The sequence below is a fragment of the Balaenoptera acutorostrata genome, chromosome 1, assembly GCF_949987535.1.
Source record: "Balaenoptera acutorostrata chromosome 1, mBalAcu1.1, whole genome shotgun sequence".
Lineage (NCBI taxonomy): Eukaryota > Metazoa > Chordata > Mammalia > Artiodactyla > Balaenopteridae > Balaenoptera > Balaenoptera acutorostrata.
This window is the reverse complement of record NC_080064.1, coordinates 33,301,494-33,324,929: the sequence shown is the minus strand read 5'-3', so window position 1 is coordinate 33,324,929 and position 23,436 is coordinate 33,301,494. Positions and strand designations below refer to the sequence as shown.

Here is a 23,436-nt window from a genome sequence, read left to right as displayed (position 1 = left end):
ATAATTAATCATAAAATAATAAAGAGGAACCAATATTATAATATCAATAAATGCCAAAATGACATTGGATCTCATTCAGCGTTATTTTAAAAATAGGTAGAATGTTCAAATCAAAACTACATTAAGGGGCTTCCCTGGTTGCACAGTGGTTAAGAATCCACCTGTCAATGCAGGGAACATGGGTTCAAGCCCTGGTCTGGGAAGATCCCACATGCTGAGGAACAACTAAGCACATGTGCCACAACTACTGAGCCCGCGTGCCACAACTACTGAGCCCGCATGCCACAACTACTGAAGCCTGTGCACCTAGAGCCCGTGCTCTGCAACAAGAGAAGCCATCACAATAAGAAGCCTGCGCACCGCAATGGAGAGTAGCCTCCGCTCGTCGCAACTAGAGAAAGCCCACATGCAGCAACGAAGACCCAATGCAGCCAAAAATAAATAAATTAATTAATTAATTAAAAAAAAACTACATTAAGAATACGAAAAGAAAAAAAGTACAGGAAATCCTCACTCTCACTCCTGTCCTCCCAGACAATTATTTTATTAGTCCCTTGTTTATCCTTCCAGTGTGACATTATGCAAATATAAGCAAATATGGATATATATTCTCATTCTCCTTCTTACATAAAATTCATTATATATATATTTCTATAAAATATATATTTATATACACATATACACATTGTTCTTCACCTTGCATTTTTCATTTAATAATATATCTTGGAGGTATTTCCATTTCAACAAGGAAATTTTCCTTACTTTTTATTACAGCTGCATACCATTCCACTGTGTGGATATAGTTTATTAAACCAGTTCTCTGTTGGTGGACATTTGTGTTGTTTTCTATTTTTTACTATTGGAAACAATGCCAAATATTTGCGAAGCATATGTACAAGTGTATCTGTGGGATAGAGTCTCAGAAATAGAATATCTGCATCAAAAGGCAAATGTATCTACAGTGTTGGTAGATATTGTCAAATTCTTCTCCATAGGAGTTGTTCCATTTTGCAAGCCCCACGGCAATGTATGAAAATGCCTACTTCTGTATGCCTCATTAACAACAGTTGTTTTTTTTTTAATTTTCAATTTTTTGCTAATCCCATAGGTGAGAAATGGTATCTCAGCATGGTTTTGATGTGCATTTCTCATATTATGAGAAAAGTCTGTCATCCTTCCATACATTTAAGGGCCATTTGTATTATGTCTGAACAGTCTCTTCACATTTTTTTGTGTGCTTTTTCTTCTTAATTAATTAATTAAATTTTGGCTGCCTTGGGTCTTTGTTGCTGCGTGGGGGCTTTCTCTAGTTGTGGCGAGTGGGGACTACTCTTCGTTAAGGTTCGCGGGCTTCTCATTGCGGTGGCTTCTCTTGTGGTGGAGCACGGGCTCTAGGTACATGGGCTTTAGTAGTTGTGGCCCGCAGGCTCTAGAGTGCAGGATCAGTAGTTGTGGCGCACGGGTTTAGTTGCTCTGCAGCATGTGGGATCTTCCTGGACCAGGGCTCAAACCCGTGTCCCCTGCATTGGCAGGCGGATTCTTAACCACTGCACCACCAGGGAAGTCCCTGTGCTTTTTCTTCTTGATTTCTAAGAGCTCTTGATAAATAGGCAGATGAATCTCTTTGTCTGTGATATGGATTGGAAATATTTTCACCAGTTGTAATCTTTTATCCAGTTTGTATTCTTCTTCAGGGAATTGGTGAGGGAAAGCCTTCCTCTTTCCTAAAGCCCTCCCTCAATGTCTCTTTCCCACTCAGTACTCACTCATTCATTCATTCATTCATTCATGAGGATTCAACAGAACATGGATGAAGGCAGAGCCTGGGGGGAAAAAAGAACCATTTCATGATCTTATATACCCCACTGAGTTGACACTCCATGATTAAACCAGTTACACTTACTTTTGTTTCATAATGTTTTCATATTTTACAATAGGCATGTATCATTTTGTAATTAGAAGAGTTAATACTGTTGTCAGTAGGGATTGGGAAGCATTAGAGACTGCTTGCAAAATCCTGAAAAACATAAAATAGAAAATAAAAATCATCCATTGACACTATTAATATATTAGTATATTTCTTTCCAGTTTTTTCCTCTATGTATGTGTCTTTATATCTGCTATATTATGCAAATTTTCCTAAGTCATTAAAAATGATTCAAAAACATCACTTTTCTTGTTGGAGAATACTGCATCATAGAGATATACTATGATACATTATGATATCCTCTGGATTGTAAAGTAATCCTTTCCTTCTTTTAAAAAATGTAGAAATAACACATGGTAATGTGTACCTTTTACACATAATTTATTTGATTATTCCCTTAACACAGATTCTTAGATGTAAAATTTCTCAGTCAATTGGCATAAACATTTTAAAGGCTTTTGATACATACTGCCAAATTGCATCCTGCGAGGGATGCTGCCAAAGTATTCAAGGGAAATTTAATTTCTAATAAATGCACTGAAATGCATTTATTAGAAAACAAGAAAGGCTAAAAATAAATAAACTCTAACCATGTAACTCAAGACGCTAGAAAAAAAAAAAAAGATACACCTAATAGAAGTAGAAGGATATAATAAAGAATGAAAAATTAACAAAAGAGAAAATAGCATGTAAAAGCTATTTTACATGCTACTATCTTGATTAGGGAAAATATAAGTAAACCCACTCCTATATACATTTAGTAAAATGGCAGAACATGCTTCTGCTTTTCAGGATTTTGCAAATTCTAATTTTAAAACTAACCAGAGAGAAAAGTCAGGCTGTCTCAAAAGAAACAATAATTAGACTAATAACAGACTTTTAATAGCAGCACGAGAGGTTAAGGAATTATTGAGAAAAATTAAATGCCAATTTAGAATTCTATACCCAGCTATGCTATAATTCACAAGGGAGAAATAAAGAATTTACTACGCTCAGACATACTTGCTGAAAAACTACTGAAGGATTCATTTATTTTACTTACATAAGAAATACTTTTATAAGGCTTAGTATGTGCCTGGCACTATTTTACTCATTCTACAAATATTAATTCATTTGATCCTAATAACAATCCCATGAAGTAAATAATACTATCATCTCTCTTTTACAGATGGAGAAATTGAAGCACAAAGAAATTAAGTAAAAAACACATTGCTCTTAGGTGAAGGACTCAGTGGAAATGTTGACCAACTTTCTCTGTTCCCTACCCAGATTTAGAGATGACACTGGGTCACTGACCTTTTCATAACCTCTACTGGTCCAGGTCTTCCCTTTTCATTGCCAGACCCCCAGGCTGTTCTCTAGTTAATTTATGCCTCCTGAAGGGGGTCAAGCTTATTATAGCCTGCATATATGATCCTTCCTTCTATTGGAGGAATAATGGTCCCACCTGACTTGGGCCACGTGGGGAAATGACGGGGCATAGAGTTGCCTTCCAAGGCCCCTCACAGCAGCTCTTCCACCTCTGGTCCCAATTGGCCCTGATGCCACTGGGGTCCATCTCTACCCACTACAGACCACACTCTGGTCAACATAGATCTCCAAGGAGAGCCCTGTACTGGAGGTCGAGACACTTGCTAGAGACTTAGGAGAAGCCTTGGGGCTTCCCACCCCCATCAACCCCCCCAACTACCTCCCAGGCACTGTTCTTTTCCTTTTCCCTCTAACCATTCCCTACCCTTTCAGACTTACTTTCCTCTCCTCTAACTCCCCTCTGTAAACCCTGACCCAGCCCCCTTTTTTTTAGCTATCTCTTCTATAGACACTTACCCTGAAGATGCCTCACCTGGGGATTTCTATAATCCATGGTGCGAAGCTCCCAGCAGCCTGATGACATGATGGGCAGGGAGACACTCAATCAGGGCCAGGAGGCTTCCAGTCTAGAAGGGCACTTTCCAGGTAAGGGGCGTCTCTCCCAAAAGGAAGACCATGTTAATCTTTGGCCCTGGATAACTCATTGGTTATGTCTAACATAAACCTCTTTGAGATGAAATATAAAACAAAAGAAGAGCTACTGCTACCAGATACTGGCGGAGTCCACCTTATGTGGAGGTGGTCAGTCCAGAGCCTGACACATAACTTCATTAGGGTACACATAGGATTTTTTTTTCCTGAATAGATACACATTCTAGTGTATGAGTTTTGACGAAAGTATTTTCCTAGCTGATATAGTTTTGGGGGTGTGGATTCTTATGCTGAAGACATGTATTTTTAAATTTACTGCACCGATTTAATAATTTGATCATTTATCTCTAAGTCCATTAGTATAATCATCAGGTTCACAGGATTTCTCTCCTGCAGGGATTAACTCATGACAAAACCCATGATCTGACTGTGAACACACTTTCTAAAAAGGCTTCAACATGTTGACCTTGAAGTCCTTACCCCACTATCACACAAATAGGGGTTCTCTCCCACATGGATTCTCATTCAACAAATATTTACTAGGTGACTACTCCTGCCAGGCACTGTGCCAGGAGCTGGGGACACAATGGCGAGCAAAGCACACGCAGCTGCCCTCTCTTGGAGCTGCCAGAATCATGGTAGAAACAGGCTCTCTGGGGAAGGGGGAGATATGCACACACCTACACCTGCAGGGTTTTCTCCCACGTGGAGTCAGATGGAGGTGAAGGCCTGACTCGCTTCTCACGCGCACAGGGTCTCTACCCCGCGTGGACTCTGATGTGCATGAAGGTTTGTGCTGTAACAGAAGCCCCAACCACAGACACTGAAATCAATGGTTTCTCCCCTGCGTAGATGCTCTGCAGAGAAGCTCTGTGTTCCAAAGAAACCCTTTACCACACTTGCACATTTGTAACATTGCTCTCCTGTGGGGACTTATGGAACTCAAGGTTAGCGCTCTTTCCAAAGCCCTTACTACACTTAGCACATATAAATGGGTTTTCTCCTGTATTAATTCTTAGATAAACTTGAAGATCTAAGCTCTAACTGAAGAAACCCTTATCACACACCCATCACATTTACAGTTTCATTCTCTGGAGAAAGTGAAGATTCACTGTGATCGAAATCCTTCCCACGCTCCTCACACCTACAGGTTTCTCTCCTGTGTGGACTTTCTGATGAGCACAGAAGCTTGTGCTTTAAGGGTTTCACATTGAAACGGTTTCTCTTGTGTGGACCCTCTGATGCTCTTGGAGGTCTACGTTCTGTCTGAAGCTCTCACAACACTTCTCACATTTGTACGGTTTTGCTCCAGTGTGGACTCTCCAGTGGATGCGAAGGTTGGGGCTCTGACGGAAGCCCTTGCCACACTCCTCGCACTTAAAAGGTTTCTCTCCTGTGTGGACCCTCTGATGCACGTGAAGATTCGTGTTATAACTGAAGCCTTTACTGCATGTATCACACGTGAAAGGTTTCTCTCTCATGTGGACTCTCTGGTGGATGTGAAGGTCTGTGCTCTGACTGAAGCTCTTGCCACACTCGGCACAGTCATAAAGTTTCTTTCCTGTGTGGGAAAGGGGATGCTTTAAGAATGAGAAAATGTTTACAATGACAAAAAAATATGACTGTCAAGTTAAAAGACCTCAATGGAGGTTGTAAGCAATAGAGTATCAGACTGGAGAATGTGAGAAACTATGTTAGTGGATTAAAAGATCAACTTGAAGAGGAGACTTCCTGGTGGCACAGTGGTTAAGAATCCGCCTGCCAATGCAGGGGACACGGGTTCGAGCCCTAGTCTGGGAAGATCCCATATGCCGCAGAGCAACTAAGCCGGTGCACCACAACTACTGATTATGTGCTCTAGAGCCCGTGAGCCACAACTACTGAGCCCACGCTGCACAACTACTGAAGCCTGCGTGCCCCAGAGCCTGCACGCTGCAACTACTGAGCCCACGCACTGCAACTACTGAGCCCACGTGCTTAGAGTCCGTGATCTGCAACAAGAGAAGCCACTGCAATGAGAAGCCCACACCGCAACGAAGAGTAGCCCCCGCTCACCACAACTAGAGAATGTCTGTGTGCAGCAACGAAGATCCAATGTGGCCAAAAATAAATAAAAATTTTTAAAATAAATAAATACAAGTTCTTTAAAAAGAAAAATGATCAACTTAAAGGGTTCTGCTAGGACTCAGAGGAAAGGATTTTAAAAATGGAATTATGATCTCGAAGCTCTTATATATTATATGTATAAGAGATTCAAAAGGAGAGAAGAAAGAATATGAAATAATAATAATAGTAAATAATGAGAATGTACTTAGTCTGAAAGAGAACTTGATTCTCTTAAATTGAAACTATTTTCCCAGGACCACTTAGGAGTGCTAAAAAAAAAAAAAAAAAAAGACAAACTAACATATACACCTACCGGAATGAAACTTATGAATTTCAAGGATCAAGAAAACATAAGCATACAAAACATTAAAAAAGCAAAACAAGCTACTCCCTTGAAAAGAGACTAAGACTGACCAAAGACAATAGTACAATATTTTCAGAGTCTTGAGGGAAAAAAGACTATCATCAAGCAAGCTAAACCTAAACCAATGATTCCCCTACAAGGACAAAAGGAAGGAAAAAAAGGGGGGGACAAAGATGTCCAAAATTTGTCAAAATAAAAACTCGTAAAAGGGAAGACATGAAATATAAAAAGTAGAAATGAATAAATTAAAGCTTTTCCTTTTTTTCCCTCAACAAAACCTCATGAAATATCAAGGGAAAACTCCCATGAGCTGAAGGCTTCAGAGATGAACGGGCTCAATGACAGGCAAATATAATTACTGGGGGGGGGGGGTGGGGGGAAGAAGGGGGCCGGGGAGGACTGCCTAGCTAGGCACATTCTGGTAAAACTCCTAAATTCCAAAGAAGGGAGAGACGAGAAAAACAGGTTAAACAAACAAAAATAAGATAAAATAAAACTGAGAAAATTACTAAACGAATGAATCAGATCAGAATCAGCAATATCTGAGGCTTAAAAACAAAGATACAATGGCTAGAACATTCTCAGGGAAAATGATTTTGAATCTAAAGGTCTCTACTCAGTCAAACTACTATGCAAGGGACTTCCCTGGTGGCGTAGTGGTTAAGAATCCGCCTGCCAACGCAGGGGACACAGGTTCAAGCCCTGGTCCGGGAAGATCCCACATGCCGAGGAGCAACTAAGCCCGTGCGCCACAACTACTGAGCCTGTGCTCTAGAGCCCGCGTGCCACAACTGCTGAAGCCCGTGTGCCTAGAGCCTGTGCTCCGCAACAAGAGAAGCCACCGCAATGAGAAGCCCGTGCACCGCAACGAAGAGTAGCCCCCGCTCACTAGAGAAAGCCCGAGTGCAGCAACAAAGACCCAACTCAGCCAAAAATAAATAAATTTAAATAAATAAATTTAAAAAAATTAATTTCAGTATATCAATACATCATACAATGGAATATGATATAGCCAGTTAAAAGATCAAGATAGGTCTAAATATTTTGACATGTAAAGATATCTAACATGTTACTAACTAAGAGGAAAGTTGCAGAACTAATTTTTATAACATAAACAGATAAATACACAAATAGAAACAAAACAAATATGTATCTGTGAGCTTATGTATTTTCTGTCTGCTTATATGTAATATAAATAGAAAATAGTCTGAAAGATACTTTTTACTTTATATGCAGTATACTTTTAATACCTTTCTAATTAAAAAAGTAATTACAGGGAGGGGGTCATGGGGAGTGACTGCTTAATGGGTATTCTTTTAGGGTGATGAAAATGTTCTGGAACTTGATAGAGGAGGTAGTTACACAACATTGTGATGTACTAAATGCCACTGAATTGTACACTTTCAAATGGTTAATTTTATGTTATGTGAATTTCACCTCAAAAAAAAAAAAAGAAAGAAATATAAATGGTGGAGGGGGAACTCAAGTTTTTACTTAGTAGCAACATTTTTCTTTCTTCAATAGTGATTTGAACACTCTGATATTTGAATCTCAAGCCCTCACCTAGTTAAACACTTTAAGAGCTCACAGCTTTCAACAACCAAGGGAACAAAAATTCTCCAAAGAGCAGTTGTCCTCACCCACTGAGACCAGGTTGCCATAGATCTCCAGTATCACCTCTTTGTACAGGGCCCTTTGTGTGGGGTCCAGCTGCCCCAACTCCTCCTCGGTGAAGTCCATGGCCACATCCTTGAACGTAACAGGCTCCTAAGACACCAATGAACAGTAATTCCTCTTCAGTGAGCAAACATCTACACCAGCTTCTGTGGTACAAAGGGTACAAACTTGGCAACACTGAGAAAGGTAGACAGTATAAAGGGGACTTCAGAATTTTGTCCTAAGCCGTAAGAATAATTTAAAGAACAATAAAAAAATTTTAAAGATATGTATATCTTTTGCAGAGGCTCACCAACCCTAATAATATGAGGAGCTCTTAAAAATCAATTAAAATGCTCCCGTTAAAAATGGACAAATGATAAATAATCTGAATGAGTAATTTCAAGAAGAAAAAAAAATTACCAATAAACACATGAAAAGACATGCTGCCTCACAAATTATCAAAGAAATGGATATTCAGATAACGAGGCATTATTTTCCCCTATCCTTGGAGCAAAGATTAAGACTGGGGATTAATACCCACTACCAGTGACAGTATGAGAACACACATACCCCCATATACTGTTGGAAGGAGTATAAATTGGTATAAACTTTTTTGGAGAACAATTTGGCAGTATTTATCAAACATATCTTTTGATCCAGCATTTCCAATTCTAGAAATTCATCCTCATAAGATAACTAATGACTTCCTTGCTGATAAACCCAATGGAAAGTTTTCAATCCTTTTTATGCTTGACTCCTTGGCATTATTTGGCCCTGTTGACCACATGGTCTTCCTCAAAACTCCTCCAAGAGTCTGGATATCATAGTATCCTAACTCTCCTAAGTCTCTGTTCAATCTTTCTCAATCTCCTTCTCTACTGGTCAATGTGCAGGTTTCCTGGCTTGGATCCTAGGCCTTCTTCTCACTCTCCCTATGTGATCTCATCTATTCTGATAGCTTCAAACGCCAACTGAATGCTGACAACTCTCAAACGTACTTTGGCTGCCAAGACCTCAAGCTATACCTAGAGTTCCAGACCCAAATATCTCCTTGGTGAACATCCAGAGTGAAGCATAGTGCCTGATCTACAGTAGGTAATCAATAAATTTCTACCAAGTGAAAGAAATATCTATTTGGATGTCTCAAAGACATCTAAATCAATATGCTCAGTTCTGACTTTATCTTCCTTTCCAAAACTGCTTCTCTCCCAATGCTCTCTAACTCAGGAAACCCCACCTCCAACCACCCAGATGTTTAGGTCAGAAAAAAAAGAGTCATCCTTGACTTCCTCTCTCCCAGCCCTCACATGATCCATCACTAAATCTTCTAAAATATCTCTTTTACCTCCACTGCCCCCACTTTATTCTGAGCCACCATGATCTCACCTCTGCCTCCTAATTGGTCTATACCATCCTGCCTTCCTGCAACATAATCTCTACTCTGGCTCCTCTTTTTGTGCCCATTCCTTAAATATTAATATTTGTGTTCCTCAAGATTTTTCTCTGGTTATCTTCGTTTTCTTCTCTTCTCACATATCAGCTGGATGATCTCAACCAAGCCCATGACTTTAACGACCATATACATGGTGACAACTCATAAATTTGTATCTTTCACCTGGATCTGTCTCAGACCTTGATATCTATCTACCTTCTAGACTTCTTTAATTGGATGTCCCACAGGTGCTTCAAACTGTCTTCTAACTCCCCTCTGCACACACAAACACACACAGAAACACAGAGGCTCCATCTCCTCTGTTCCTTATCTCAGTGAAGACTATCACCTTTCACCCAGTTGCCCAAAACTTGCATTTCAGCCTTAACTACTCCCATTCCCTCACTCTCCACCACTATATACAGACCCACAGTGTTATATATGTTTTAGATACATACTTGGAAATGTCCATATTCTTTATGTACTTATTTATCTACAAAGCCAAGTTCTATTCCATTTCATTTCAAAGTTATATTTCAACATAAAGTTCATTTGACGCTGGCTAATTAGCCAGGCTAACTGATACCTTTATTATTAAACAAATCCAAGGATTCTTTGATCTATCATTCTTTTTGGAAGCCCAGCACCTTTAAACATTTAATTAGGAAGATATCATTTCTATTTTCAAGCAAGCTTGTAGATTCTTAGACTATCTTAAAGACTAACCACCAAGTGTAAATATAGCTGCATCCATACCTGAACAGAGTGGCTAGGTATTAAAATGCCCTTGATAAGAATTGGCAGTTTGGGGAATAGACAGGAAGGTGTCCTATGAACTGAAAATGATTTTATGAGATTACTTAAAAGCTAGTGCTTTCCTTTCCAATCACTGCACTGTAAAGAAGTCTAATATGGGTACAGCCACTGTGGAAAACAGTGGTTCCTCAAAAAACTAAAAATAAAACTACCATATGATCCAGCAATCCCACTCCTGGGTATATATCCAAAGAAAAGGAAAACACGAATTTGAAAAGATACATGCTCCCCAATGTTTATAGCAGCACTATTTACAATAGCCAAGATACGGAAGCAACCCAAGTGTCCATCAACAGATGAATGGCTAAAGAAGATGTTACACACACACACACACACACACACACACACACACAATGGAATACTACTCGGCCATAAAAAAGAATGAAAATTTCCCATTTGCAACAACATGGATGGACCTAGAGGGTATTATGCTTAGTGAAATAAGTCAAACAGAGAAAGACAAGCACTGTATGTTACCACTTATATGTGGAATCTAAAAAAAACACACACAAACAAAAGCAAATGAATGAATATAACAAAACAGAAACAGACTCGCAGATATAGAGAATCAACTAGTGGTTACCAGCGGGGAGAGGGAAGGGAGTAGGAGCAAAATAGGGGTAGGGGAGTAAGAGGCACAAACTACTGTGAATAAAATAAATAAGCTACAAGGATATATTGTACAGCACAGGAATATACCCAATATTTTATAACTTTAAATGGAATATAATCTATAAAAATTTTGAATCACTATGTTGTACACCTAAAACTAACACAATATTGTAATTCAACTATACCTCAACTTAAAAAAAAGTCTAATATGAATGAGGATGTGATAGATCTTTTAGTGTGGTTATTTGTATTTATTATGGTTCTAAGAAGAAAGACTAAGTTGTATTGTGGGAAGGCTCTACGAATGAAATTCAATGTCTTTTATAAAGCTTTGAAATAGTTTACTAGTGATCTGTCAGTCTTGAAATTCAAGCATCAACGTCATTAATACTTAGTCTACAATAACTGTAACTCATTTTCTAAGACTATATATTATGTGACTCAAAGGCACACTTAAGACTTATGTTCTGTATATCTATCCACTGTCTTAATTCTGTTTCTCAATCATCACAACTTATTTCCTATATAGAGCATTCACTGCAATGCAGTGAAGTAACAGAAAATTTGTAAGTCTAGAAATACAGCAACTTTAGAAACAAAGTTGATGAAAATAAATTCCCAGTAATTAGGCATGTTCACACTGTAGTACTAATTTTCAATTCTTAATTATGAGAAGCTTTTAGGAACTGGCTGTAAAGGTGAAAATATTCAAGTTTGTCTTGAATAAAGGGACACTGCTAATGTTTTGTCTATTTGACCCTAAGAATTCAGACTGATAACAGCTGGCATTAGAAAATCTATTAACATACATAATCATAACAAGTAAAAAAGGAAAATCCATATGACCATCTCACAGGATGGCAAAACAGCATTTAATAAAATAAATCAAATTCTAATTTAAAAACATTTTATTTTTTTTGGCTGCACTGTGCGGCATGCAGGATCTCAGTTCCCCAGCCAGGGATTGAACCCGCGCTCCCTGCACTGGCAGCATGGATTCTTAATCACTGGACCACCAGGGAAGTCCCTAAAAACACTTTTAAAGGACATTGGTCTAGTGAAATAAACAGACAAAACATAAACCCAAATGAGAATAACAGATTATCAATATGTAATGATAATATTTTGACTTGGTCTTGAATATCGGGAGATTGAAAATATTTGTAAAGGAGTCTGTTTTACAAATTTAACCAGATATGAATAATGAATGATCACATCAATTAAATTCTGTCACTTTCTAAAATTTATTCTTAAATATAGTAGGAATGTGTCATTATAAATGCCTAAAAGCACAGTTTTTAATGCCCAACCCTAGGTTTTATTTCAGCTATTAAAGAAGCAACATCAAGTGTATTTAAGGCTGTATCACTACAGATTGTGCTGAAAAATCACTTGCAGTGTTGCAATGTCTCACATCTATAATGATCCTACACATGGTGAGTAAGCAGTACAGGCACACATAAACTAGCTGCTGATATAAATGAAACCTCTAAGCCTATGATCTATTTGATCTCATGTAAAGAAATACATTTTTTGGTTCTTCTTCATATTCCTTGTTTGTAAAATGTCTGTGCAATACAGCTGTACTATTTATTCACTTGGCTGAGGATTTTTTCTAAACAGTGTATATTCTTTTTATATAATATAAAAAATGCAGTGGCAACTTTGAGTCTCTAATCTAGCCCACTAGTTTGACGAAGTGCTGGCTTGTATGTCTAGGCTAGACACTTAAATTATAACTTTTTCCTAGGGTATGTACTGACATAATTAACATTCATCTATGGAAAGAAAACTTGATGATAAAACAACACACATTTCAAATAACGCCCTTCCTCCCACTCTTGCAATGAGAATCACATTTCATTTGCTATTTTTTTCTGATAACAAAAGTGCTATTATGGAAGATAAGAGAAAACTACAAAAAAAAATACAAAATATATAATCATATTGCCCCCAAATAACTACTATTTACATTTTGGCATATACATGTAAGTTTTAAAACTTGGGGATATTCTTTACAACTTTTTAAAACATTTTTCAATTAAAATATCATGAACATTTTCCCCATTAGTAAATATTCTTCTACACCTTGTTAATGGCTGTATAGTGGCTCTTCTCATGGTTATATCATAATTTATTTAACAATCTCCCAGGACTTCCCTGGTGGTCCAGTGGTAAAGAATCTGCCTTCCAATGCAGGGGATGCGGGTTCGATCCCTAGTCAGGGAAGCAACTAAGCCCACGTGTCACAACTACTGAGCTTGTGGGCCTCAACTAGAGAGCCACAACTAAAGGGAAAACCCGCATGCCACAACTAGAGAGGAGCCTGCGCGTCACAGCAAAGAGCCCATGCATTGCAACGAAAGATCCCGCGTGCCGCAGCTAAGATCCAACACAGCCAAATAATAAATAAATATTAAAAACAAAACAAAACAACAACAAAATCTCCCTATACTGGACACTAAAGTTACTTACCATTTTTCAATACCATAATGATACTGCAAGTTATATCACTGTATTTAAATTATATGCACTTATCAACTCTTTTTCTCAGGGTAAATTCCTAAAAGTAGAAGTGTTAGCTCAAAGACTTTTGTTAGGTTTGTTAGGTAAAGACTTCTGACACATATTTCCAAAGCCCTCCAAAAAGTTTGTAGCAAAATGACATTTAGTTTAAAAGTATTTGAGTGTCCTGGTTTTACCAGTAGGTATTTTTTAAAAACACATCTCTGCCAACTTGATAGGTGGCAAAAATACCATTTCATTATATTATAACATTTCTTGGATTACTAGTTAAGTTGAAAAATAGTAAACCAGATGTTACAAATATTTATAAGATTTACAGGTCAATAATATCATGTCACAAAAATAAGGAATTTCACCTAACTGGAAATAAAGAAAAAGGACTACTCCTTTCCCCACAACTGAAAAGGAAAAGTAAGAGAAAACAACCCAGTGAGCTGAGGGCAGAGTGGCAGGCAGCTGGAAAGGACGAGTTGCCCTGCAGAGATGCCAATAGCAGCGCTGCTGTGGTATACGGAACCTTATGCCCGCTGCAGGGTGGGAAGCTTAGCCTGACCTGGGACCTCTGAGGAACTGGGACCATCCCATGTTAGTACCATCCTCTAAGCTACTGGCAGAAACAGAAGCATATTTCCCCTGGAGAAAAATTTCCCATAGGACTAATATATATAAAGATCAATCAATGAGCTCACAACTAAAGTCATCAAAGGGGAGAGTGAGCAGAAAACAGATTTACACTACCAACAACTATAGATATTTAAACTATCAGATACAGAACCAGAACAACAATACACGAATTATTTGAAAAAATAAAAGATGCAATTATAAGATGATAAAGCAAAGAAATTATCTGAAAATAACATGCAGTTGTGAAAAAAAATAACAAATGGAATGTCTAAAGATGCATTAAAAAGAAACTTCTAGGAAGAACGTATTTCAGGAAAAAGAAAAGTGATCCCAGAAGGAAAGCCTGAGACAGAAGAAAGAATGGCAAGCAAATAAATGATAAACATATATGTAAATCCAAACAAACATTGTCTGTATAAAATAATAATTCTAATAATATCTAATTTATTAAGAGGACAGAATTAAAATGCAAAAAACAGGACTTTCCTGGCGGTCCAGTGGTTAGGGCTCTGCACTTCCACTGCAGAGGGCACAGGTTCGATCACTGGTCGGGGAACTAAGATCCTGCAAGCTGCTTGGCAAGTCCAAAAAAATAAAAAGTAAATAAAATGCAGAAAACAATAGCTTTTAAATCAATGGGGGATGTGATCAGTAGTAAAGAGTTCCTAAGTCCTTGCATTATTCTGAAAGAGGTTAACATATTGTTTAAACCTAGGCTTGCAAGTATGCACAATAAAATTTCAAGGGTAACCACCAAACGAATGGATATAAGTTATAAATTTCAAACATGTAAAGAGGAAAAAAAAAAGAAAAAAACCCTCTCCACTTAAGAAACAAACAAAAAGAAAGGTAAGAAAGGAGGGGAAAATACAGGAAAAATGGACAAATAAAATTAAAGTGCAAGACAGTACAAACACATCAAATATATCAATAACTACACTAACTGCAAACAGACTAAACTTGCTAGTTAAAAAGGTGCTGATTATCAGATTGAGAGTGGGAGGAGATAGAATACAGCTATAAGCAGTTAATGAGAGATATACCTAAAGCATAAGGCCCTGAAAAGGTTGAAATAATGGAAAAAGATAAACCAGGTAAATAATAAACAAAAGAAAGCAGGAATAGCTATACTAATATCGAACAAAATAGATTTCTAGACACAAAACATCACTAGTGATATAAAAGGTCACTACATAGGGATAAAAACTTTAATTCTCCATGACGATATAACAACCCAACTTGTATGTACCTCATAAAACATCCTCAAAGTAATATATTTTTTAAAATGGAAGTACTACAGAGAGAAATTGACGTATCTACTACTCAAAGAGATTCCACACACTTTTTTTCTCAATTCTCGATGGGTCAAGCAAACAAAATCAATAAAGATACAAAAATTTTAAACAAGTCAGATCTTACAGACACATATAGACAGCTTTAAAAATTGTATAGAAGTATTAAAAAGTAGGGGGAAATGCTGTAAGTAATTTCCAATTAGCATTATTATCTATGACCTAGGCTGCTTAGCACCAGATTTCTGTTGGTAACAAGAAAGTTGAGATGCTCCTTTACCATGCAGACGAAAAGCCCTCAGACCCTCTCTGGTAGAAGAGAAAGAACACCCATAGCCCAGCCCAAGGGTCACCCTTGGATTTTAAAGAACACAAACCCTGTTCAATGAATAAATACACTCACTTTATTTGGGAGAATCCTGCGGCTTCAAGATGTTTCTGAAGATCAGTGTTCCGTTATGGAAAGAGCACTAGATATGAGGAGTAATAGATGGGGGTTTAAGTTTTGTTTTTTCCAAAAGTAACCATCTGACATTGGATGAACGTAAGGAGGATGATAAGGATGATAAAGATTTATTCAATAGATATTTATTGTGTACCTACAATGCATCAGATATTGTTCCTGACTCTGGGGATACATTAGTGAATAAAACAGACAAACACCGCCCCGGTGGAACTAGCTTACATTCTATCAGTATGTGACAGGGAAGAAACATAATACATAAGTATACTACATAGTAGGTTAGAGGGTGATATGAAGGTTAATTTTATATGTCAACTTGGCTGGGCCACATTGCCTAGATATTTGGTCAAACATTATTCTGGATGTTCCTATGAGGGTTTTTTAGATGAGATGAACATTTAAATGGGTAGACTTTGAGTAAAGCAGATTGCCCTCCTTAATGTGGGTTGTCCACATCCAATAAATTGAAGGTTTTAATGGAATAAAGACTGACCTCCCTAAAATGAGAATGAATTGTGCCAGCAGAAGGTCTAAAAAAAAAAAGTTGGTACCTACCCACTTACCTTTAGAGAATATGCATTCTACTCAAGCACACATGAAACACTGTAAAAACTGATCATAAACTAGGCCATAAGGCAATTATAAACAACAAAAAACAGTGAAGACTTGAAAGAGGTATGGAAGTTCATATACAGGTATCCTTGCTATTTGCCACTTCGCTTTCATGAAAGACCTACATTAAGACCTACATTAGCGGGCTTCCCTGGTGGCGCAGTGGTTGAGAATCTGCCTGCCAATGCAGGGGACACGGGTTCGAGCCCTGGCCTGGGAAGATCCCACATGCCGCGGAGCAACTGGGCCCGTGAGCCACAACTACTGAGCCTGCGCGTCTGGAGCCTGTGCTCCGCAACAAGAGAGGCTGTGATAGTGAGAGGCCCGCGCACCGCGATGAAGAGTGGCCCCTGCTCGAAGCAACTAGAGAAAGCCCTCACACAGAAACGAAGACCCAACACAGCCAAAAATAAAATAAATAAATAAATTCGAACCTTGGCATTAAAAAAAAAAAAAAGACCTACATTAGCACCTGTTTTCGCTAACAGAAAGAAATCTGAAAAGCATTTTCACTTTTATGAAGAAAAACAAAAATCAAAAAAAGCATTCAGCATTTGTTTTGCAAAGAGTCATTACAGAAGCAGCACATACCCAGGGCTGCTAGAGTGGCACTGCCAAACTTCTTCCCCAGGAACTTCACTCAGCATCAAGCTTCCATAGCTTTGAACTGTGTCTGTGAGCATCTGTGCTTTATCTCGATTTATTTCGTGTGTCCATTAGCAAGATGTGTCCTAAAGTAATTGCTTCTTTCCACCATTTCGGCTTCGGAAAGGTTTCATAGGAACACCCTACTTTCAGATAGCGGGGGAAACCTGTAGTACTCAAATTTTCTCTAGCTCACCTCCTTTAGTCTTCCTCAATCACCCCAGTGCACACTGATTTTTTCCCCTCCTCTAGCACTGTTATCACTGAGTGCAGTCTTCAAACTGACACTTAAGAGTGGCTTTTCATATTACTCATTGTATATGTGAGTAGTAATCACTATTTTATACATGTACATATTAATCTCCCCCAAAGAAACCACACACTTTGAAGTAAGAATTGTATCTAAGTCAATTTGTTTTGCTCTTACAAATAAATGAGCACAGAGCAGCCATGATGAAGTAGATAAATGAATGAGCAACACGTTAGGGAGAGAAGAGACCTAACCTAAAGGAGGGCACCAGGCAAGAAAGTGCATTCCTTTCAGAGTCCTTCATTTCACAGATTAGGCCCAGCCCTCAAGATGTGCACAATTTAGGCTCAGTCCCTGGATGAGAAGACTTGTCCACTGACAACATGTACAGCATAGGCAATGGGCCTAAAGACAAATCTGGCTCCACCATTTAATAGCTTGGTGAACTTTACAGGTCTCTAAACCTCACTGAGCCAGTTGCTACATCTGTAAAATGGAAATAATGTCCACTTCTCACAACTGTTGTGAGTATCAAAAGAAAAAGTCAACGTTGAGTATATCCAGCACATCCATAAATGTGTTTCCTTCTCCTTTTCTTCAAGAGTATATATACCGGGACCGAGAAAGGAAACCTGCATCTCACCTGGGAATTGGTCATCTCTTCTTCCTCAGCAAGGTCAAGGAGTTAAGGAGGCAAAGCTGGAAAAGAAAGGAGCCATGAGACAAGCCTGCCTTGCAGCTCCCAGAGTGGCCAGCTGGGACACCTGTCCAGCCTCGCCCGAACCATTCCCTCAACCAGCCTGCCCTACGTTGCCTTCTCTTCTCCACACTACAGACTGTTCCCTGTTCTCTGAAGGTGTCACCTGCCCCAAGCCTTGCTGAGGAACGTCCACAGCCCCAGCAGCTCCAGAACCACTTCCTCCTCCAGACCCCGGTCTCGGCTAGTAGTTTTGGCAGGCAGCCTCAGGTCACAGGTGTATCCTCTCAAGATGGGGTCCAGCTGCCTGAGGAGATGCGGTCTTCTTTCCTACCAGCATGGCTTGTTCCTGTGGGCTCAAGAACAGCAAGAGTGCCACAGTCGGAAATCCAGCCGGGCTCAAAGTTACACTAAGCGTCTCCCAGGATACATACGGAGGAACTCCGGCTAGGGAACTCTGGACACCGGGACTGCAAAGCCGGCGGCCAAACACTTGAAGGAGAAACCCGAGACATCAGAGGGTGGAAGCGCCCGCACACACTGCTCTGGGGGAGATACGCGGCTGACCCGCCCCGCCGATATGCTGCGATCGCAGCCCCAACCTGGGGGCGCCCACAGCCGGGAGCAGCGGGGCACAGGGGGCTGAGCCAAGGCTGGAGTCTGAAGGAGAAGGGGATCCTGGAGCCACGGGCGGGGGTGGGGGGCTTCCATGAACGCTCCTGTCTGCGGTGAGCAGAGCCGGTGACTGTGACTGCTTTAGAGAACCTGGTAGGATCTGACCCTCCACAGCCAAATCGCGGGTGACACACTCTTTCGGGGACCATCGCTCCCGGGGCCCCAGACTTGGGGCTTCAAGTCCCTCAATCCCACCCCTACTCTGGCCCTCTGATATCCATCTTCCCTTTGACCCACAGTTCCCCTCTGAACCCCAGTCTTGCCGGAAGTAGCTCCTGCCGCTGCCAAGAGCCGCCAGACTCACCTGGCTCAAGCCGGGTCTCGAGTCTCTGGTCTCCCAGCGCGGGGCCAAGCCCGCTGGGGCTGTACTGCGCCTGCGCGGAGAGAGCCCGGCGTCTCCCACAAGACCCCGCGGCGCGCCGCCTCGGTCCCTGCCGCCGCTGTCACCATCGCCTGTGCCCCTGGCTGTGGCGTGTGGAGGGTTCTCCTTCAGCCTTGCCAAGGGCTAGAAACGCCACTTTTTAGTTTCAGTTCCTGGGATCCTACAGTGGCAGTGCCATGTAGAAGCTTGCGACCTACTACGGAGCTTTGAGTGGGAAGGGGAGGGTGTGCAGGCTGGGTGAGTCTGCGCGCTGGGACTTCTCCCCCTCACGCTTGGGAGCCTGGCTTTGTTGTCAAACCCAAGTTCATGTGCCCAATCAATGCCCAGTGATACCAGGGTTTGGAGCCAAGAAAAGTCTGTTGCAGGGCTGAGCAAGGAGAACAGGGCAACAGGGTGGCTCATGATCAAAAGAGCTGCAATCCCTGATGACTTGGAGGAAGAGTGTTTATACGCAAAATTTGGGGGGGTGGGTTTGCAGAGCGTGTGACCTTCCTCTGATTGGTTGGTGGGAGGTGTTCCAGGAATCTCAGTCATCAGCCTTCTGGTTCCAACCAGTTTGGGGTCTATGTGCTTATGCTTAGCATAAAGTTACCATCCTCTACCTGGGTGGAGACCTTAGTTCCTGTAGAACTAAGAGATACAAGCTGCATTGTTTCTGTATTCCCTCACTCCCCTTATTAGTCACTATTTGAATCTGCCCTTTGGAACTCAGGGAAGGTCTAAGAGGCTGCAACATTTTTCCTACAAACAAAAACTGGGGAAAACAGAAAAGCTTTCGTTCTTGGGAGGGCCCCACGGGGTCCTGCTCAGTTTCAATCCCCCCTTTTCTTTGCTACTCCTCAATCATGAGGGGAACAGGTGTTGGACAAAAAAGGGAATAACATTTTGGATAGATTAATCATAAACTCAGCAGAGGAACGTGGTTTTAGGGGCACTCAGTTTCAGCTTCTTGGGGTTGGGGGCTGAGAAGGGGAAAGGGACTGGCATCTCTCATTTGGCCAGTGGTCCTTTCCAGAATGTCCCCTCATATGCACCTCTGGGCAGGCAGGTGTTCTAAGGCAGGGTGGCGAGGGACCTCTCAGTGCGGCTCGCCCTCCCGCACGGTTCTCGGATGGGGAGGCCTGGCCCCGTGTGACATCTTCCTATCCTCTGCATCCGTCCCCTGCCCCCAGCTAATGTACTCAATATGGTGGCCCCTCTGCCCTGCTGTTTCTATACAGGCTTCACTCCTTGCAAGCAGCCCCAATCTACATGGGGGAATCTCTTGCAACCCTCTTCATGGTACCAACTCAGGTCCTTGGGCTCTTTAATTAATAGAAATGGATAAGAGGCCAGATGAGAAAATCAGGCAAGGCTTTATTGAGACTTGTGCTGCAGCATGAGGGAGGGAAAACAAGTAGAAGATTCCCTTGCTCGCTACCGGAGGAAGGGGGTGAGTTGGTACGTTATACGGGGTGAGGCTAGGGGCAGATGGGTGGGTCGGCTGGAGGGGTGGCTGAGGTGACCTGCCCACCCCCTTGGTAGTGCTGAGTGCAGGGATAATGCGCGGTACCCTGCTTTTGCTCCCGGCACCTCAGAAGTGGCAGTTGGTTTTTGGCCTTTTTGTATCTTACTGTTCATAATTTGCCCCAACTGTGCATGCATGCAGTTATTTTTAGTCCCTTACAGTTTCTTTGTATTTTGTTGCTCAAGGAGACGTTTGTCCAGGTGCAAGCACTCCAGTAAAGTGTCCTGGGTCCCAGGTCCCAGCCTATCTCACTCACTTGATTTTTGTAGAGAAATGCCAGGGCAGTCTCCGTCACGGCTGACTCATGACTCTGCTGACTCCCATCCCCACCCTCCGACCAATCTTCCGGTTATATGAGGTTGTAGGGCTTATGGGGCAGGTCTGAGAAGATGGTTGAGGATGGAAATGTCGGTTTGGTCACCCTTTAACAAGTCCTGGAAGCAGAGACGTTGTCTGACCCCCAATTATTTGTGCCTCTTTTTACAATGTGGGGTACTTAATGCCTCACCTGTAAATCCTAGTTTCTATCCTAGGCTAAAGGACAAATCCCACTTAACATCTGTTACATAACATCCTGCACATGGATGTATCAAAAATTTAAACTATTCTCCCATTGTTGAACCTGTAGCTGTGGTAGTCAGCCCTATTCACAAATATTCTGGGTTCCCTCTTCTTTCCAGTACATGGTAGGATTGCAGTTTCCCATCCCTTGGAAGTTAGTGGTGACAATGTAACTTGTTTGGCTGCAAAATATGAGCAGTAATGTGTGCCACCTCCAAAAGGAATCTCTTAAGAGCCAATGCACAAATTGTCATGTTTCTTTTCCCTCTACCCCAGAAATTGTAAGTTCATTGTGGCAAGCAGCCTCTAAAATGGCCCCCAATGATCCCCTTCTCCTGATATTCAAGCCCTCGTAATCCCCTCTCCTTGAATGTGCACTGAACCTGGTGACTTGCTTCTAATGAATAGAATATGACAAAAGTGATGGGATATCACTTCCAAGATTAGGTTACAAAAAGACTCTGGCTTCCATCACGCTTGGCCTCTTTACCCTCCGCTGCTCCCTTAATCACTTTAAGAGCAGCCAGCTGCTTTGCTGTGGGATGTCCACGTGGTGCCTGGAGAGGGCTGTGTGGTAAAGAGCCGATGTATCCCGCCTGGTAGGACCTGAGGCCTGCCAGCAGCCACGAGTTAACTTTGGAAATGGATTTTCTGAGGCCTGCCAATCATCACATAAGTGAACTTGGAAGCACGTCCTTCCCCCTATTGAGGCTTGAGATGACTGTAGCCCCAGCAGACACCTTGATTGCAGTCTTTTTTTTTTTTAAATGAAGTTTATTTATCTAGGCCATGCAGCATGGCTTACAGGATTTTAGTTCTCCAACCAGAGATTGAACCCGAGCCCTCGGTGGTGAAAGCGTAGAGTCCTAACCACTGGACCGCCAGGGAATTCCCGATTGCAGTCTTAAACGCCAGAGGATCCAGTGAAGCTATGCCCAGATTCCTGACCCACAGAAATTGCGACAAAATAAATGTTTCTTGTTTTAAGCCACTAAGTTCTGGAGTAATTTGCTATGCAGCAGCAGATAACAAATACATTCAAGATGGTTCCAGAGTGGGGCAACATGGAGCTGAGGCCCCAGCCTGTCCAGCCTGGGCAGGTATTAAGGGTGAGAAACAAATCTTTGTACTTACAAGCCACTAATTAGATTGGGGGGTTGGTTTAGTACTACACTAACCTTTGCAAGTGTAAGTAACACAATGATAAACATCTTTGTACTGAAGTCATTTACTATATTTCTAATCATTTCCTTAGGACAGATTCATAGAAATGGAATTGCTCCTTTAAATGGTATGACAGGGACTTCCCTGGTGGCGCAGTGGTTAAGAATCCACCTGCCAATGTAGGGGACACAGGTTCGGTCCCTGGTCCAGGAAGATCTCACATGCTGAGGAGCAACTAAGCCCGTGCGCCACGACTACTGAGCCTGCGCTCTAGAGCCCGCGAGCCACAACTACTGAGCCTGCATGCCACAACTACTGAAGCCTGCACACCTAGAGCCCGTGCTCTGCAACAAGAGAAGCCACTGCAATGAGAAGCCTGTGCACCACAACGAAGAGTAGCCCCCGCTCGCCACAACTAGAGAAAGCCCGCATGCAGCAACAAAAACCCAAGGCAGCCAAAAATAATAAATAAATAAATAAATAAATAAATTTATTAAGTAAATAAATAAATAAGTAAATGGTATGACATTTTAAGACTTTTAATGCACATTACCAAATAATGGTCCAAAAAGTTATGTTGATTTACATTTCCACCACTGAGGGGTAGTTTGATTCACCAAACCCTGACCAGTTTATTTACCTTTCAGTCATAACTTATGTGTTGATGAAAAAAACCTGTTCATTACCTCCTCCAAATTATCTTTTAAATATAATAGTTTCTGTCTCCCAGTACCACAGTCTTGGTTCAGGCTTTCATCATTCCTTATGTGGCCTACTGCAGTATTCTACTCAATGGCCTTGCTTTCTGCAATCAATGTGCCACTCAGCTTGCCTAAGTTATCCTTCAAAAAATAGTAACCTGGTCATTAGTCTCCTTAAACTACTTCAATGCCAACCCGTGTATTAGTTATAATAGACTAAACTGGTGTAACAAATAGATCTTACAATGCATTGGCTCAGGAAAATAGAAGTCTATCTCTTCCTCATTTCACAGTCTGGGTAGGTGGCCCATGTTGGTGGGTAGCTCTTTTCTGTGTGGTCAATCAGCGACTGTTTTAGTCCATTCCGGCTGCTATAAAAAAATACCACAGACTGGGAGGCTTATAAACAAGAGAAATTTATTTCTCACAGTTCTGGGGGCTGGAAGTCTGAGATCAGGG

The 23,436-nt window shown here is 41.1% G+C and overlaps 1 protein-coding gene across 7 annotated transcripts; it reads right to left on the bottom strand.

The window, feature by feature from the left end:
* Positions 1 to 28: 28 nt before the first annotated feature.
* Positions 29 to 19,031, bottom strand: LOC103001588 (zinc finger protein 239-like). Of its 7 annotated transcripts, none has more exons than XR_009005525.1 (6): positions 18,967 to 19,025; positions 18,154 to 18,336; positions 17,934 to 17,989; positions 15,724 to 15,790; positions 8,000 to 8,126; positions 29 to 5,450 (listed from the first exon to the last, which is right to left on the bottom strand). XR_009005525.1 is itself a non-coding variant. In XM_007164688.3 (4 exons), the coding sequence occupies exons 2-4, from the start codon at positions 17,946 to 17,948 to the stop codon at positions 5,095 to 5,097; spliced, it is 498 nt and encodes a 165-aa protein (XP_007164750.1). In that variant the 5' UTR covers positions 17,949 to 17,989; positions 18,967 to 19,031; the 3' UTR covers positions 29 to 5,094. The 7 variants fall into 7 exon arrangements, 1 of the variants encoding a protein (XP_007164750.1); XR_009005526.1 differs by lacking the exon at positions 15,724 to 15,790 and having other exon boundaries at positions 29 to 1,823; positions 1,904 to 5,450; XR_009005528.1 differs by lacking the exon at positions 15,724 to 15,790 and having other exon boundaries at positions 29 to 2,017; positions 3,771 to 5,450.
* Between the last annotated feature and the right edge of the window lie 4,405 nt (positions 19,032 to 23,436).

What these genes read in the sequence shown, in the direction of transcription:
- LOC103001588 (XM_007164688.3), bottom strand. An exon ending in TGGCAACCTGGTCTCAGTGG is followed by an intron (nt 5,451 to 7,999) that starts GTGAGGACAACT and finishes TTTCCCACACAG; the next exon opens with GAAAGAAACTTTATGACTGT.